Genomic DNA, 19,260 nt, shown 5'->3' on the forward strand with positions numbered 1-19,260 from the left:
TCTCTGTCACATCACATCCCAGTGAAATCCACTGCCCTCTGCTTGCCGCTGGCAGAATTGCATGAAAACGAATATGGGGAGGTGGGAGGGAGACAACAGGCATGTGGGGTAGCACCCACATAGAGGTAGGCATTCTGGGGAGAGAATAGGGATTTTATGGGATGAAACTGGAAAGGGACAGAATATTTGAAATATAGATAAAAATATCCACTACAAATTGCCTAAAAGAAATATTTCCAAACTGTAAGACCTCCGCCCAAAAGAAGCTATGATATATATCAAAATGAACTCAGCAAAACATCATTATCAATAACAACAAACAAGCCAACAACAAAAATATTAAAAATGTTCATTCTTCTACAATTGGTGGAATTCATTAAATGTGCAGTCATAGTTGATGCTATATTTCAAGGAATCCACAGGCATCAAACTCTGTGTGTCCTGAACATTTTACATTCCCATACTGAATTGTTCTATTTCCTCTAATGTATTAGAGAAATACTTCTGTGTTTCTCCTTTGTTTGTCATTATAAAGGAAGCTAAATTTGTGAGCACAAGGATAAAGCAAGGATATATTTCATCATGAAGGGGGGTTCCACAGAGCATGACACACTGTCTACATCAAGAGCACAGTTTCCTGTGCAGCTCTGGCTGGCTGTGAACTGATGATGAAGCCTACGCTGCATGAGACTTGCAGAAAACCACTGTTGCCTTACACTTGGGCTGTTACAGGAGGAAGAACAACACACGACTCAGGACGGTCTTGTGAGTGAAGGGTTAAAGGTCACATTTTTATTTATAGACAAACATTAATTTATTCAAGAACATTTTAAATTGGGGAGTCAATGAGTTCAATGTATATAGCCTTAGGAATATTAATTAATTAATATTAATTAAGTACACTAAAGTTAACAAATGAATAACAAAACTTCAAACTTAAACAAATAAAACCAAATGCATAAAACAACCAAACTTCAAACTAAAAACCAAATAGAACAAGTAAATTAGTCAGCATTCAATTCCTGCTGATTTTTCAACATATAACTCCAGCCTGTTGCTGGCCTTGCAAACACAGCAGAACGGCAGGTAAGATGGTAAAATCTCTTCAAGAGGAATGTAGACGCCTCATTCAGGGTGGTTGGTTGTTGATGGACAAGTCGTCAAAGGGTTAAACGTGAGGCGTGTTCCATGCCACATCTCAAGGTCTTTCAAATTCAGCCCAAGATTGGAACGGTTACAAGGACTGAGATGCGGGAGGTGTTATCAATCTTTGCACCCTCAGTGCTCCTGGTGGACAGGTCTGTCTCTGAGAGCTGTAGTCCTGCTCTGGGCCATGGACAAGCGTCTGCTGCAGTGTTCAGACCTAGGGGTGGAAAAGGCCTGGTGAGGACCTGCCATGTCACTTCTCCCATACATAGCGCACAATTCAGCAGGATAATCCAGGATGATCTTTGATCTGAGGTCATTTTCTCATGCCCAAGAGAGAAGGGTAAGAGACCCCACAGGCCTGCATATTTTCCCAGCTTTTAAAACTGCTAAAAATTGAACAGTGAACAGCAGATAATTCCAATCGTCCATATATATTATATTTTAAAATCATGTAGCAGCGTCTCAATGTCAGATGAGGAGACATGTGAACAACCTAGAAAACAATAGGAAGGCCTTGGAGGCCTGGCCATCACTGAAATGAAGACTATCATTATTCCTCCAGTGCAGGAATATGCCTGGGGTCCACTCACAACCTCAATATCTGCAAAGACCCACAGAAACAATATCTCAAGAAGTACATGCACCCTGAAGTGATATTATATTTGGCAAGAATATGCTGCATGGAAATCTTGCCAAGGGTAGGCATTGAACTCTAACGGAAATACTCATACAGAAAATAAACTATACCACTCCTTTGTTTATGGTTATCAAAAAACTCTTTGTGGGGAGACTTAAAGGCACTGGGCTCAGATAATACAAGAGAGCTCAGACTGGAGGGATCAGTACACCATAGCCAGAATCTCTATGGATCACATACACTTCATGGATGGAATTTCTTTTAAAATGGACAGGAATAATATTCTGAGCTGCTCCTAGCTGACAGATGCTGATAACTATGATGAAAGTCACACACCCAATAAGACAGTTCATAAGTACAGGGAATCTACTTGGGTCCTCTCATCCTGTGCTTTCAAATCATCTCAGTGACACCGAAATGATGCCGCATCTTCTCAGCCAAGGCCTTTTGCTCAGTGAACAGTTTGTTCTGATTCAGGGCGTCCTACAGACTTTCCTACATTCTCTCCTCATCCTGGTCATTAGAAGATTATATTGTCCATGGATACAGGCATGTATACAGAGACAGACAGACAGACAGACATACACACCTTTGAACTCACCCAAATATATTTGTTCACACATACAAGCAGAGTATTTTGCAGAATGTGCTTAGTTTCCCAGTTAATGGTAATAGAAGAGATCACCCAGTCTACTATTGTGGCATAAAAAAAAAAAACCTGGAATGGGGTAAGTACACAGTGAGCATAGGCTAAAGACAGCTCAGCCAATAAAGTGTATTCCCCTGAAAATCAGAAATTAGAAATGTGACATCTAGGCCTGTTAGCCAAGACTGCTTAGCAAGGGCACAAGGCTGTGCACAGGAGGCTGATTTCAGGCAACAGAGCACTGGGTGGGGGCAGGTGAGCCTCTTCTGTCCTCTGCTCACTGTTTCCCAGTGCATGCAAAGTGAGCTGCATTTTTCAATATGAGGTCCCTTTAGGATACAGTACCTGACAGGGGAAACAAACTACCAGCACAAACAGCTAGGAAATCTCCACAACCACAATCCAAGGTAAAACTTGTAATGGGATGCTATCAGATATAATTCGAGTGAGATAAGGCTGACTGATTCAAAGTCAAATGCTGGCAGGTATAATCAAACTCAGCCACAGTCCATGGAAGGGCTGGACAACATTGTACCTTTTCACTTTCTGACTGATGGACATCTGGATAGTTTTGCTTCATGGCTGCTCTGAGGTGAACCACTACAACACTAATGTGCCACAGTTTCTCTGCTGACACCTACTTCTTGTTCTGGAATCGCTGTGTCAAAGGTTGAACTTTCACAAGAGTTGTACATGGCTTCTCACAGGGCTACCCATTTGACACCTCCAGCAATGTCTGAGGGTCATCACTTTTCTAAACCCTCCTTACAGATGATTTTCACTCAGAACAAATGATTTTGAATAACAATAGTTAAGAGTGCTACAGACCCAACACAGGGTGAGTGCTGTGGACTATTTTGAGCCTAAGGTTCTGTCTGAGGCAAAGATGTGATTCCACCTCAGCATAACTCCTGGACATCTTCTGCTTGCAGATTCAACTCTAAGCAAATTAATCTTTCAATTAACAATTTCCAGAGCAAACTCCAAAGCCAATGTATATTCAATCAAGTTTAGGCCGATCTAGAAAGAAAGTGGTGGCAGGTAACGATTAACATAACCAGGATGTTGAGAAGACACAACAAGCACGTGACCTTCCAGTGTTACTGCACACCGAGAGCAAAGGAGGCAGAAGAGCCCTGAGTCAGCACTTTCCACACTCAGGTACATGGATTTCACACAGCAGCCTCTCCTCAAATCCCTGTACCCTATTCCTGAGATTTCTCCAAGTAATGTCAATGTTGATGAATAGTTTTCCCACTGTAATAATTTCAATAGTAATCAAAACCCCATTAAGAACAGTTTAAAAAAACTAATTGGAAAAATTGTGTTTCCTCTTCCTCTCTCTCTCTCTCTCTCTCTCTCTCTCTCTCTCTCTCCCTTTCTCTCTCTTTCTCTCTCTCTCTTTATATATATATATGTATATATATGTATATATATATATACTTTTACATGCTTCTATATGTGTACATATAGACTAATACAATATATATAAATATGTGTCTGTGTTCAGAAACTTGATGAGTTCACACACACACACACATATGCACGAACACACATATACACACACTTCTATATGTAAGCACCCATAGCGCAAACACTTAAAACAAGCAACTCCCAATGTAACATGTGTACCATAGCCATAACCATGTTCACACATCTGTGCCCAACGACACAAACACACACACACACATACACACACACACAGAGTCAGAGAGAAATGGAGAGGGGGAGGTAGGGAAGGAGGGAGGGGAGAGAGAGAGAAAGACAGAGAGAGAGAGAGAGAGAGAGAGAGAGAGAGAGAGAGAGAAATCACAAGTGAGAAGCAGAAAAGAATGAGGAGGCCATCCTTCTGGAAGCACAGTTGTTGCATACAGATTAGGCAAAGGAAATGTGTCAGTGAGAGCGTAGACACTGCTCTCCATCCCTTATAGAGTAAACCTGTGTGGGGAATGCACTTCTTGGGCACACGAGGTTGAGAGAGTTGGAGAAAAATTTCCCTCTAACCCTCACATATCTCACACAAACCCTCAACCTGAGAGAAGTCTTTCTTACATCCCTGTTCATCCAGTCAGCTCCAGGACATAAGCCACAGGAAAGAACACTAAAACACTGACATAGAACAGGACTGACACACTGCTTCTCAAGCTCTGTCACTATGAACCACCATTTGGAAAGGCAGAAGGGACCATTTTCAATGTACAGGGAAAAGGAGAGAAAGACCACAAGCCCCATCATAATTGACAATGATAACCATTCTTTTAGCAAGTGAACTGAACTCTAATCAGTTCTGGGCACTACAAAGACGGCTACCACATGGCATCCCTCTAGCATGTAAGTGTGCAATGTGTGATCAACAGATCCCACTTAAGGAAATGCATTTTCTAGTTGAGCAGGAGGATTTGGTTGTCAATCCTCCAGTTTCTTGCATGAAGCTAGAATCACAGAAAGTTTTGTAAATGGGCAAAAAAATGAACAACTGGATGAGACCTAGGAGAGTGTCTGGATAAGTTGGAGAAGGTTAAATTGGTTTGACTTGGTTTCTGCTTAGATATCAGGAAAACCTGCCCTTGATGCTTCATTCATCCTACCTGAGGCTGCTTGTTACACGGATTTTCATACTGGCTTCCCCACAGAACCTTGTTGTTTCCTTAATGGATTCTTCCAGTGCAATCTGATCCCTTAGAAGCCCTTTGTACTCATTCCATGCTCTCTGGGCATTGTTCTTCAGCTCAAAACACTCAGTTAGGAGGGGGCAGAAGCTGCGGCTGAGACACAAAGAAAAAATGGTGAATCCCAGCCAGGCTCCAACTTCCTCCACTTCTCCAAGTCCATTCCTCCTTCTAGGGTCCTGATCAAAAGAGAGCCCCAGATTATAGTCCAAGTCCACAGTAGCCATGGAGCATAACCTAGAGACAGGTCAAATGGAGAAAAGAGCAACATTCCAGAAGACTCAGGGCACTTCTCAAAAACCTGACACCATTGATTCAAGTTTTTCCTAGAAGTGGACTTAATCGTTATGTGTGCTTATATGTCCATTTTATTAGAATGTCCCTTGGAGGCCAATCTTTCTATGTGTCGTGTGTGTGTGTGTGTGTGTGTGTGTGTGTGTGTGTGTGTGTGTGTGTGTGTCCTGTCAGAGCCCCAGAGCATCAGGATTGATTGATGACTCCATCATTGTGCACACATTTTCTATGTACAGGATCCCTATTTGGGAAGGACAATGACTGATGAATCTCACAGTCTCTTTCCATTTGTTCAAACTATCTACAAGCGGTAAAAATCCTAGAGCCTTCCTTAGAGACAGGCTTCCTGGTCTGCTTCAAACACTATAAAGCCTGATCCTCACTTTACTTCAAAGATAAGAATGGGCTGACACATGCTGTGCCTAGTGCTGGGGTCACAACCTTGTAAGTTACTCACCAGTACCAGTCATTTTCCAGTGTAAGGTTTTTACATTTGACCAAAGCGGTATTGATCTGCTCGCTCATTTTCTTCATGTCGGTCATCACTTCCTCGTGCTGCATCATGAGCATCTCGGACTCAAACTTGTTCCTGTGACAGGGCGTGGTCCAAGGATCAAATAACATTATGAATGAAGGATTCAAGAATTACATGAATTCAGACTGAATCCTGAACTAATCCAGCCTAGGACATGCCACGCCCTTACTCCTTGGTACTGGGTGCATTTGGTATTTATTCAGTTTATTATTATGAACACAGGGACAGCAGTGCCAGGAAACAAAAGCAGGGAGCTGATTTGCTTGAGCTCCCTGAGACGGTTTGAAGGAATAGACTAGCTTGCCAAGAACTTTCGAGCGTCCTGTGCCACCATCCAGGCTCCAACTTAAACCCATGAAGACTATTCTCCTGTTCTTAGGTAACAATTCTCAATCATAGAATCTATTGCTACATGAAAACCCAAAGGAACATGAACAGTATTTACAGGGAAAAGAATTTATAGCACACACCAGGAGATTCCCATGTGTGTCCACCTGAGCAGATGTGAAATGTTGTACTGTTCAAAGTGAGGCTCTCACCCACATCATTATCATGCCATGGAAATTGACACAGGATAATTCTCAGGCCAAATCAGAACACAGAATACCCAGATCTTAAGTTATACACACAAACGCACTCACACATGCATACACACACACAAACTCACACAAAACACTCTCTCTCTCTTTCTCTCTCTCTCTCTCTCTCTCTCTCTCTCTCTCTCTTTCATACAATTAGAATGCCAAATAAATACAAGAATGTGGCATTATCTCAAAATACAATGAATAAAATCAGAGAACAACAATGATACCCTGTTGACAGTCCAGTCACACACTGTGAGGCAGCAAGAGGGATTAGGCCCCTCCAGCTCTTCACAGGACCTATTGAACCCAAAGCTCCTCCACATCAATTGCAACAATGATTGCTCATAATCAGAGCACCTAGAAATTCCCACAACCCAACACCTGTCCAGGCTACCTAAACCACACAATGAGAGCTCACACACTACTACCCTCAATCCCAGACTGTAATTCAGGCCACAGGCTATGATTTACGTTTGTAGCAATCAAAATAGCCTGTGCCACCATCTCATTCCCATCTGATCTTCACATTCTGATGCAATCAGGAAAGTGATTTTGACCATGAGGACACCCTGGAGTTGTAGCCTACTGTGATGTGAGGAAATGTGGATTTAACAGAACTTGCACTGTGACTACCTGTCATTTAAATTCTTTCCAGGGTAATCGGCCAGGATTCTCCTGAGTTCATCTCTCTCCTTCTGCACCTTGTGGAGAGCAAATTTGAGGTTCTCCAAACGCTTCATTCTCTCCTCCTCAACAGGTGTCGTGGAGGGTTGGGATGATGCTTTCTGATCAGACTCTGTAGGTAGATAAACACCAGTAAACAGGCATATATGTGGACATAGTGTCAAGAAAAACTATGCTTACTCTAAAACAGAAGTCTGAGGATGAACAGTCTACAGATACAGTGACTCCCTGTCAGAGCAAGAAAGCTATCTTTAAACTGAACTCAGCTCAGTCCCTGTTCCCCACCATCATAGACATATGGTGACATATGCCATCATAGATATAGACCACACCTCCTACAGCCATTCTTCTGCACTCAAATTCTAAAGCTGGCCTAAACAAGAAGAATTGGAGGACCTTCTCAGCTAATGTCTGATGTGAGGCAGGTAAGTCCTTGAGTCCAAACTGCTTAACATCTTGAATCCCTAGTCACGTGTGTTCAAGGACAAAGTAACTGAGACCTTGATATATGACCAGGAGAGTATCCCTCTTGGCATCAATGACCCACATAATCTACAGGACACTGCTGAGAGGAAGTGCTTCCACAGCCTATCCTGAGAGACACTTTGTTATTCTTACAGAGGCTCATCCTGGTATTCTTTGACACTGCCTATGACACTAAAGAGATCCAAGGAAAGCCCTTGACATATAACAGGTCTTGGTTCTCTGTCAAACTAATGATCAGAAATTGTTGAGTCTGGGTCAGCCATTTAGGAAGACTGAGGCTCTAAATCATATGTCCTACTCCTGGAAGGACCAGCTCAAGCAAACCTCCTCCAGGAAGCTCCCCTTGCCCTGCCCAGTACTCACTTGACCTCCTCAAGGACCTTTCCATTCGTCTTGTTCTCCAACGTGATAGAAGGCTGGCCTCCCTCTGCCTTGGTCTTGTCTCTGCATAGATATGATTGTCCCTCCGAAAGAGACTGAGGATCCTGGAGAACATGCCTCCTCGGGAACCCATTAGGAAATGAAGGGAAATCGCTCAGGCAGTTGGTGTCACCACAACACTGGTGACATCACAGAACATTCTAGTGTCTCCTGGATACAAGAGAATTTCGAGGGAAGACACCACCGGTGATATCACTGGGAAATGCCATAGCTTACTTGCTAACTACCTCTACCCAGACTGACCAGGTTCTGCAGTGGCTTTTCCAAGGACTCACTTTTGAGCTAGGGAACACCCATTCGCACACTCTCCTTCCACAACTTCAAAGTTCTCACTGCTTCATTACAGCTCAGTTCTGAGGACAGGGAGAGTTGGTTAAAGCCTTGATTTGGATAGAACATCTTTGTTAACAGCCAAAAATCTAAAGACCCTGGGTGAGGGAGATTCTTCTCCCTGAAATGTATACCCCAGGGTCCATGGATGTCACATATAGTCCAATTTCCACAGTTTTTACTGTTCCCAGGAGGCCAATATTTTTTCCTACACCTTCAATGTATGCAAGTTGGAGTACATTGTTTCATGGACTGTGCCTTGGGAGGGGGCATGGTTTCAATGTATTCACCCATGTTTTTTCCTGAAATCCCTGTCTTACAATCCCATTTTGTGCAATGAAAACTCCTGTTTCCTGAAAACATAGGTGCTCAGGTATAGGGCAAACATCAAACTGTAAACTTTCTGTCCATTCTTAAAAGTTAAAATCCCCAAAAATGAGGGAACTGAAACGCAAGCGAGAGCCATGGAGGGGCAGAATGCAGAGGTGCTGCTGGCCAAGAAAGAGCAGGAAGAAGCAGAGAAGCTCTAGCACATCATGGTGTACAGGGAGCTAGAACTGGAGTTCCACCTGGGCAACCTGCTGGCTTCTGACAGCAACCCCTCGATGGTGCTGTGCCAGACCAGGGCCTTGCTGGAGGCCGAGCTGTGTGCCCTGGAGTGGGAAAACCCAGAACATCTCATCAACCAGCTGTGGAAGCTGCTGACCAAGGCATGGAGGAGGCGGTGGTAGTGTGCTTGCAGGAGCCTGTCACAGGCCTTCCCCGCAGGAAGCCACTGCCTGGCCAAGAGCTCTCCCTTGCTGGTAGCAGTAGTGAGCAGAGCTTTAAGGGCATCCATCCCAAAAAGAGGACCAACCTCATTTGGGATCAGGTAATGGTCAGTAGTGATCCCTTGTGGCTACAAGCCCTCCCTGGATGACACTGACTCTGGTTTGCCTGAAGCCTCAGAGATAGTATTAACTTAACGTATGTATGTATGTATGTATGTATGTATGTATGTATGTATGTATGTATGTGGGTGTGTGTATGTATTCATGTATGTGTGTATGTATGTATGTATGTATGTATGTATGTATGTACGTAAATATGGCAAAACTCAAAAAGCCAAACTAGGAATGAAGGAAAAATAAATTGAGAGTATGACACAGTTGAAAAAAGTTCTTGGTTTTGGTTTAACTTGTGTTTCTATGTTTAATGTAAAGAAGAATCTTTCTTCTTGTCTGAGTAGGTGTACCTTTTGTGTCCTACTGTCAGAAGGTGTGCTATGGTATTTGCTAGAGAATTTAATAAAGCGCCAGATGAATCCATAAATGTAATTTTATAAGGTTTTCAAAGAATGATGTTTTTTATGTAAAAGAAAAGCATCTGATATTGTTTCTATGAGCAAATAATTGGCATCAATATTTCAATCTCTAGCTATGCGAGTGTAGATTTTCCAATGTAGGTCTTAATATTACCTAAACAAAATTTCCTAGGCTTATCCAAGAGCTTAGAGTTCCTGTTTGTTTTACATGAAATGCTGATAAACTGCTCTGACGATAGCCATGTCCAGTTACAGTCCACTGGGCAGGGATCCTCACTGGTTGATCAGTAAAGTATTAAATCCCTGTCACAGACCTCATGCACAGCAGTTGGCTGGGTGCACTTTGCTCCTTGTCCACTAGAGGGAGACAAGCCTGAATGGTTTAATGTAAATGGAGACTCTCAGTAGCAATGGGCTCCTGCAGTGCTAAGATGTCCCCAGCAGAGCAAACCTGTCTGAAGAACTTCTCAGGGAGCAAGTGTTTCCTTAAAGCACTGAAAGGGGGTGCACAGGACACCTGAAAACTGACAGCACGTTCAAAGACAGTGCACAGAAGAAGGAACACATATCCTTGAGAAATGTAGAAAACCATGCAGCCTAATCACAGAAATACAGACGCTGAATTAAATGATGGACGGCCAAGCAAAACTCTGTGACTTACAGGGAGGTTATTGAGATGTAAATATTCACGATCCTCTGGGAAGTTTGTCAATTTCTACATCCTTCCTGGATAGTAGCCTTGCTACAGATACACTAAGAGCCTAAAAAGTCCTAGGGTGCCAGCATTTCCAACCTGAAATTCCATCCCAAAAGAAGAACTAGAGATGTTGTCAAAATTACATTTTAAATAATGGTAGCCTTACATTAAGTAGAAGAAAAGTAAGAAATGAAAGATAGTACCAGGATAAGGACTAAACAAACAAATTCAAACACACATTTATATACAAACTACTTACAGATGGGAATAATAAATATGTCTACAAAGATAATGTCTTGCAAAAATAAATCAAAAGCATGAATCACAGTTGCTCTTGTCCATAATTCTTTATGTTTTCCAAGATTTGAGAGAATAAGTATTCCTTTTACAAGAAAGTTCATTTGAAAAAGTGTCTAGAAGTAAACTGAGAAAATAGGAGGAAAAGGCAACCAGGGTGAGCTTTGGGTCTGAGGCATCAGAATGTGCAGAGGCAGGCAGACATGAATGAGGACAGCAGGCTTAGGAGCTTCATCTTGTCCCAAGTGTGGATTCATGACCCAAACCTCACAGAGAAGGTGCTGCAAGAGTGGCAGTTTTCACACTGGGGAGTAATGGGTGGGTCAGCAATAGGAGCTAGAGTACTGGCAGGCCCTGCCTTTTTATAACTGGGGGCTTTTAAATGAGGGCGGTTTGATAGATGGAGTTGGGGGCTCACACTGGGATGTGGACTCTGACCAGGGAGGGCAGGGGCAACAGGGTGCATGAGAGCATGTGTTACACCTGATACAGTGCTGCAGTCTTTGTACTGGACAAGGTCAGGAAGTATTGAATCTGTAAACAGCCTGGCCCTGGTTTTTCATGCCTTGAAACCAACCGAATCGGAGGGAGGGTTATTTTATGATTTATGTACTTGCAAGGGGACATAGAGACTCTATGTGCAGGGGCAGAGAAGCTTAGTTGAAAGACTCCCCTCAAAGATAAAAAGGAGTCAAAGGCTCTGTCCTCTAAATGTGAACAAAAACTAGTGTTAGGCTCAGCAGAATTCAAACCACTAAGGGTAATGATTGAATTCAACTATGTGGCTATAGGATAGTACCAGGAGTAAATCCATCACAGCTGGTGGTTTTTGAACAAGCACCATGGCCATCAGAATACAAAGGGAAGAGCACAGAATCATGGGAAATCAAAGTGGTAATACCATGACACATGGCAGAAAGATTCAGGCAAGATAGAGCTGGATTCAGGTAGCAGGGGAAAAGGAGATAAGTACACAGTGGCTTAGGAAACAGAGCTAATGGGATCTACCATCTGACTCATGGGAACCACCATGTGACTCATGGGATCTACCATGTGACTCATGGCATCTACCACGTGACTCATGGGATCCACCATGTCATTGGGGTCTGTGAACTTTAAGTTCCATTGCATTTGACCACTTTTTGTCTCTGAGTGTCTGTGTTCCCATAAAATTCTTATGAATGGAGAAGCATGGTGAAAGAGTGTCTCTTCCCCTAAATTTCCAGTTTTCCTGGACAATAGCTTATGACTCCTGGCTGAGATTCCTGTGGATGTTCAGGAGCTTAAGTGACAGTTGATTGGCTTTGTCACTTCTCTGTTGCTGTGATTAAATATGTGTACAAAAGCAAAAGTTAAGGGAGAGAAGTTTACTTTGTTTTATAGTTGCAAGATGCACCACAGTGGAAAGTCAGGACAGCAGGAGCCTGAGAGCTGTTGTACTGACTGCAGGCAGAGAGCAGAGGAAGATGCTGGTATTCAGGTCACTTCATCCCTCTTATCCAGTCCACTGTCCCAGTCAACCACAGAGGGTGGGTCTTCCCACTTCAATCAGTCTAATCAGAAGAGTTCTGCACAGGCATGTCCAGAGGCTAACCTACATCTAGTAATGCCTTATATAATAGAGCTAATAATCAAATGATCTTCCACTTGGGTGCCTAGAGCTGTGTCTCCAGGGAGATTCCAGGTGTTGTCAAGTTGACGATCAACAAACACTAACCACCATGCAAACTATGAAGACGAGTTCTTCATTTAGACTCAAGCTACTTGCCATGTATTCCTAGAAGTTTGGGAGAGTAGAATTTCCATAAATATCAAAACCTGAACAACCTCCTCACTTACCAGTCAGGCATGCTAGACCAAAACTTCTGAAACTGTGACCTGGACAAGCACCAGTAGCTTCATTACCTGGAAATTATCAGAAATGCACATTTTAGCTCTACTGAGTCTATTCTCTGGATGAGGCCAATCACCTCCTCTCATTGGACGACCTGGAATGGATGCTTTCTCTTCCCAGAATGGCCTCCAGGTGCAGCAAAGCTAAGTTCACAGCTAATTGCACTTGTGTGTTTGGGGCTTCCTTTTCCTGCCCTTCACAATTACCTGACTTAGTAAAAAGAATCAGCGGGCCCCATCTGTTATTGACAAGGTGACCAATCCAGTCTTGAGAAAAGCAAGATTTAGAAATCACTTTAGTCTTGAAAATCAGTACTATGCAGGTAGCTAGGTCTTACCATGCCCTGGCAAAGAATCTACAAAATTCAGAAAGCTTGGTTTCTGTTGTTATTCCTATTAACAGAATGCTAAAACTGAGAAGGACTAAACAGGTGACCCAGGTGACATATAGAACAACATATTTAAATGGGGACTTTCAATTTCAGAGTTTTAGAGCAAGAAGATGTGGGATGAACAGCTGAGAGTTCCAGTGTTGATGAAGAAGTAGAAGAAACAAATGCTACCTGGGAATGGTGGGCGCCTTTGACGCCTCAAAATCCACTCCCACTAACACACCTCCATCTTGCCTCCAGACCTTAAAGCTCTGGTGGTCTGGGAGTCCCCTGGAGCTGGAAAGGATGTAAAGGTCAAGACCTCTGATTGTTGTACAACCTGAGACGTTCCAGAGCCTCATGAATTCCTTTGATGGTTTGCTGCCCATGCTTCTGAAGAATCTGACACCTCCACTCCACAAAAGGAACAAAATTGAAAGTTGCCTGGTTTGTCACCTCTAGAGTTAAGTCTGGTGAAGGCACCTTCTGTTTAGGGGGCCAATGTGATGCAGGAGGTGAGGATGTATGACTGAGGTCCTTATGGTCTCTTCAGGTGCATGAATGTATGTTGGGACCCTGATAATCTTCTCTATGTATGTATCTCTCTGTATATTTCTGTCACTTCTACTGATTCGAGTCAAAGATCTAAAAAAGAAGGGAAGTGAGCCCTCCTGGGACAACAGCTACTGCTGCCCCTGGGATGATTCACAACTTCCCATAGGCTCACTGATCATGCTGGCCCATTCATGCTGTTCCCCTCTTCTGGCATCAACTGTGGCTGCAGGTCGGTGCTACTGTTGCTATGGTGATGCAGGCAGTAAGGACTCCTGAGTAGTATTGTGGGTGATGGACACAGGCCCAGAAGGAGTTTTGTGGAGTAGGATGGCTATGATGGATGTCTCCGGCACTGTGACCCTGGAGGAGGCTAGTGGCCTCTCTACCCAAAAGTCTTGATTGTGTTAGGCCTGCTTTTTTGTGAGCAGTAGGGGCTACAACCACACTAATAAATACATTGACTTTGTGACAGGAACTGTTTTTAACTTACATCTCCATCATTGTAATGGACCTCCTGAGGGGAACTGCAGTAAGTGGATGCATAACATTGAAATAACCCACTATGAGGCAGGTCTTCTGGGCCAGACCTATATCTGACTTAATAAAATGATAGCCGTCAGCCCAGCCAGCCCACTACCAGATGATAACCCAAAGGAGCCACTCCAAGACAGCAGCCAAGTTCAGGTCATCAGACTGCCCCGAACAGAGGAGGGACATAGCCGTGGATGTGGATAGGACCCTACCAACCCTCATAAGGTCAAATGTACTCCAGGAACTGCCCTGGCTCTGGCTCCTCCAGTTCTGATCAACAGGAGGTCAAAGCTCAGATCCTGCAGGCAGGGTCTGACAATACAGAAACACCCACAGCTGTGGTAGAAGGTGGATGTGAGCAGCTTCAACTCCCGTCTTAAGCAGGAACCCAGCCCTGATTGCTGCTACCTCTGCAATTGTGGCTGCTACATCCTGCTCTGCTCTGGGGCTGGCTGGAGGCTCTGGCTCCACTCTGGGCTCCACTGTAGCTGCACTCTGCCCTTCCTAAAGGTGATTGATGCAGTCCAATGTCACACATGGAGAGGTTTATATGGAGCAGTTTTCTTCAACATGGAATCAGGTACACTAGGTTGCAGGGGTCACCGACCCAGGATGGTATAGGCCCAGTCCCTCAGCCAATGGACTTAGCACAAAGGGCTGACCTTCTGGCTTCATCCCATTCATTTTACTGGGAGAAGGGCAAAGACATGCACACTATGAACAGTTGACATGCATTTGCCAATGCCAGTGTCCATGGGCCCTCTTTAGAGAGAGGGGACCCCTCACCTTCACAGAAGAACACAGGAAGAAATGAAGTGACAAAAAGAAACAGGAGGCAAATGGATCGCAGTTCTTGTTGAACAAGAGACCCATACTCTGCTGTTATCAGAAGACAAAAAATTCTGTATATGGGTTGCCTCTACCTCTGAGATTTGAAAAAGCCCTCACCTTCATGACCAAAGTTTCCCCTAAATCTGGCAAAGGCCCTAAATGTTCATCTAAAATTACGTTGTGCATAGAGGCTGCAAAACTCAGGAACGGTAAAATAAATGTGTCCATGAAACCAATGAAAATTAGGCTAACCTCCTACCTTTTGCCCTCCTAAGGGTCAGATGCTCCCCATATTGAGATGTTTACTAGGTAAACGTCACTAGCCGTTCCCCCATCACATTCTTGGAGACCCTGCAACAGACCCAGAGGACTATTCACAAGGCTGAACCCTTGCTCATGTCTGAGCTTGACCAAATGTTCCAGACTGGAAACCTTATGTGGACAGAGAGGATCCTGACACAGAGCTTGGAACCAACAGTGAAAGCCCATACATTGTGGTCCTCAGCACCCACTGTCACCACACCCAGCTAAACGGGGCTACAGAATATAGGTCACCCCCAGAGTCTCTAACCCACTGAAGACAAAACAGACACAGTTCTTATAATGAAAGTTTTCTTATTTTATTTAGATTTATGTTTCACTAATTGTTTCATTAATCCATACGTGTTTGAACACATAAAACATTTTAAAATAATATTTGTATGATTATATCAACTTTCCAAGCATAAAACTATAAAATCGTATGTTAAGTTACCAAATATTTTCTATTTCTTCATCTCGCTTGTCTTGATCACTCAGCAAACTTGTTTTGGCACAAATTACCACATGAATGCTAGAGCCCAGTTTTATATGCCATTCACAGAATGGTGCCATGGCAATGATGCCAGCCAGAGTGGGCTTCCAACCTCAATAAACTGTAGTTTTCTTATGTTGTCTTTTTTTGTAGGAAACTCATCAAACCCTGATAATCCAAAAGATCAGAAGCAGGGAGCCCATAGCCAATCTAAGCTCTACCTCCAATTCTATCAGCTAGAAATGGGACCAATCTAAGGTCAACCTGGGGAATCTCCAGGCAAAGGGTACATGTTTAATGTCACCAAGATACCGGCTAGTAGTTCCTGGGTGCAGATGCTTTTAGCCATGCACAGCAGATTAAGTCCAAGAATGAAAGTCAAATGTTTTCCAAGCCCCAGAGACTACATAGCCTGCTCGCACTAAGAACTTAACTAAGGGTTAAGGAGCCAAATCTGGACCATTAGTAGCTGATTCCCTCAAGAATTGCAGGACTGAGGGGGATCCACAGCACTTATGGCTGCGGACTCACCCTGCAGGCTCACCCTGCAGGCAGTGTGGCTGTGTTTCCTGCATCTTAAAATGCAGGTTTTGGGTCTGAGAAGGCAGATCCTCTAATGCAGTGTACACAGGCCTGTGACTTCAGGATCACAAGGAATGGGCACACCTAGTTTTATTGGTATAAAAATGTTTTCCAACTTACACCACATCCCAGGATTTTGGGTGCTTCCTGTCAGTCTGCATCCTCAGTAACACTCCTATTGTTGTAGGTTTCTGTTTATCTATTCTGGACTTGTTATCTCACTGAAAAACAACTTCTTTTTGGACAAACTCTAGGGTGGCTTTGAACTGACTATGTAGTCCTTGCTGACCCAATCTCACAGAGATCCTCCTGCCTCATCTTCCCAAGTGCTGGGATTACACACATGTGCCACCACGACTAGAATATCTCTCCTTGAAATTTGGATGTGTTTTACTTGTTAATGTTGGTGTTGTACATACAGTATACTTAAGGACTGCAATTTGGAAATTTTCTTGTTTATGAAGCTTCCTCTGGAGCCTTTCCCTACTTTTTTTTTTCCGGAGCTGAGGACCGAACCCAGGGCCTTGTGCTTGCTAGGCAAGTGCTCTACCACTGAGCTAAATCCTCAACCCCCCTTTTCCTACTTTTAACATGCCTGCCTTTTCACACTGATTTGTACATGTCTTACCACATGAGTTTCTTCTCCATTACTAAAACACATGCCGGAGAATCAACTTAATGAAGGGGTGTATGTTGGCCAACAATTGGAGGCCACAGTCCACCATGACAGGTTGAGCAGCTGTCTATATGGTATCCACCCTGAGAACTCAGAGAGCAATGAATGCTTATGCTCCACCCCTTTTCTCTTTATATTCAGTCAAGGCCTATTGATTGATCAGTGCTGTTCACTGTTAAGATTTATTGTGCAACTAGCCTGACCCCAGTAATCCCTCAGGGTATCCAGAAGGTTATATAATCAAGGTGTGATCCATTTCCTCAGGCTCTTGTTTTTTTGTTTTTCGTGTGTGTGTGTGTGTGTGTGTGTGTGTGTGTGTGTGTGTGTGTGTTTCTTTGAGACAGGGTCTCACTATGGGCTGAAGTTGGTCTTCACCATGACTGATCCTCTGTCTTCAGGGTGTTAGAATGATAGGGCCTAACCACCACATTTGCCTGAAACAGGAAAACTCCACAGATCTAAATCTATTTGTTTCTTGATGATCAAAAAGAGAAAATGACAATGGTCAAGCTAGGCCCAATGTCTTTGCTCCTTTCCTGCTGCCTGCTGACTGGACTGTAGAATTCTCAGCTGTCTCTCCAGTACCATGGCTTCCTGCGTGCCCCACCCCCCGCTCCCCATGACAATAAAAGACTGGACCCCTGAAAATGTTAAGCCAGTCCCAATTTAAAGTTTTCCTTCGTAAGAGTTGTCATGGTCATGGTGTCTCTTCATAGCAATAGAACATTGACTACGACACTGGTACTATGTCTGATAAACAACTGTAACTCAACCAGGCATGATGTTAGTAGAACATCCAGGTGAGATGATGTTGGTGCTAGAAGCTCACAGAGAACCCTAACCAACAGGTACCTGTAAGGTCTCCTGGGCAGGTCTCTGTTTTCTTTAGTGTCTTCTTTCCGTCTATCTTACTGATTTTTATTCTCCCCATGAACAGAGTGTAAAAATACGTTGTCTTTACTCCTAATTCCTTAGCCTTTCCTTTAAGCCTGAGTTTATGGGACAAGGTTTCTTTTTTTAAAGATATATTTATTTATTTTATAAATACATAAATCTTTATATATTTTTACAGTGTATATGAGTACACTGTAAATTCAGACACACCAGAAGAGGGTATCAGATCCCATTACAGATGGTTGTGAGCCACCATGTGGTTGCTGGGAATTGAACTCAGGACCTCTAGAAGAGCATTCAGTGCTCTTAACTGCTGAGCCATCTGTCCAGCCCGGGGGCAAGGTTTCTTACTAGAATCTTCACCTTTGCAATATTTCTAATCTCTGGACTCTTGGGCCCTGAAGAACAAAATAAGAACCAGGTTCTCAGAGACTCTCAAAGAGAAGAAATGAAGTCCATGAAGTCAGTGAAAATTTTTACCAACCCAAAGCCAAACTGATTCAAGTCAATGCTGGCCCACTAAATTATCAGACCGTCTTCAAGAGAGAAAGTTTCCAGTACTAGGGAGATATGTTGAAATTTGAGCTTTGAATCTCATTTAAGAAGAAAGCGATGTGGACTGGGAGCAGAGGCAGGAGGGTCTCTTGGTTGTGTTAAGCCTGGGCTGTGCATTGAGAGCCTTTCTCAAGAGAACAGTCACAAGGAAGTGACAAGGAAACAAGCTGTCATCTCAGGGGATGTCACTTTATATGATTTGGTGGTTTAATCCTGTGAAAAACTCAGATGTGGGGTGACAGTCTAATGGCAGAACCTTGTCTAGCACAGACAAATAGAAGGACAGGAAGGAGGGAGGAAGAAGGGCCAAAGGTGAGAGATGCTGCAGGCATTCAAATGTGAATAATGCTATCCCTAAGGAGTGGAGGAAAGCTAGCTGTCCCACACTGGAGCAATGCTCACAGCTGACTGCACTTCAGAAACTGGAGATGATTGTCCCTGTGTTGCTGTGCAGAAAGGACTGTAAGAGCAGCAAAGACAGTGGCTGCGCCCATTTCATGGATGCTTTAGAGCAAGACACCTTCTGGAGAGGTTTCCAACTAAAAATGTTCAAATGCTACCTCTGAGCTTTAAAATTTTATAGCTTAGGTAAAATCAGATTTTTCTTGTTATTTCCAAATGAAGTTTTGAAGGTTTTCAAGTTGTTCCTCTAGAGGGAGCCCCAGGACTTGAATATTCTGACAGTGAACCTCCCCAGGCATCTCCCCAGGGGTCAAGGTTTAATATGGGAACAGTTAGTGATTTTTACACAGCTCTTTTTGTTTGGGTGAGTGAGCTGTCCCTTGTGGACAACAGCTTTTTGTTTTCCTCAATGAGGAGTGTTGCTC

General features: G+C 43.5%; 1 protein-coding gene across 1 annotated transcript; it reads right to left on the reverse strand.

Annotated features, from left to right (window-relative positions):
• Positions 1-773: 773 nt before the first annotated feature.
• On the reverse strand, positions 774-8,251 carry LOC148000894 (uncharacterized). The gene is made up of 5 exons (XM_087587199.1): positions 8,048-8,251; positions 7,148-7,310; positions 5,853-5,984; positions 5,021-5,197; positions 774-1,363 (listed from the first exon to the last, which is right to left on the reverse strand). The coding sequence occupies exons 1-5, from the start codon at positions 8,196-8,198 to the stop codon at positions 1,279-1,281; spliced, it is 708 nt and encodes a 235-aa protein (XP_087443325.1). The 5' UTR covers positions 8,199-8,251; the 3' UTR covers positions 774-1,278.
• Positions 8,252-19,260: the final 11,009 nt, after the last annotated feature.

This window comes from Rattus norvegicus, chromosome 15 (genome assembly GCF_021556685.1).
Source record: "Rattus norvegicus strain SHRSP/BbbUtx chromosome 15, alternate assembly SHRSP_T2T, whole genome shotgun sequence".
NCBI lineage: Eukaryota > Metazoa > Chordata > Mammalia > Rodentia > Muridae > Rattus > Rattus norvegicus.

What these genes read in the sequence shown, in the direction of transcription:
- LOC148000894 (XM_087587199.1), bottom strand. Translation starts at nt 8,198, where the DNA reads ATGGGTTCCCGAGGAGGCATGTTCTCCAGGATCCTCAGTCTCTTTCGG. An exon ending in AAGGTCCTTGAGGAGGTCAA is followed by an intron (nt 7,311 to 8,047) that starts GTGAGTACTGGG and finishes ATCTACCTACAG; the next exon opens with AGTCTGATCAGAAAGCATCA. An exon ending in CGTGTAACAAGCAGCCTCAG is followed by an intron (nt 1,364 to 5,020) that starts GTAGGATGAATG and finishes TTCCACCCCTAG; the next exon opens with GTCTGAACACTGCAGCAGAC.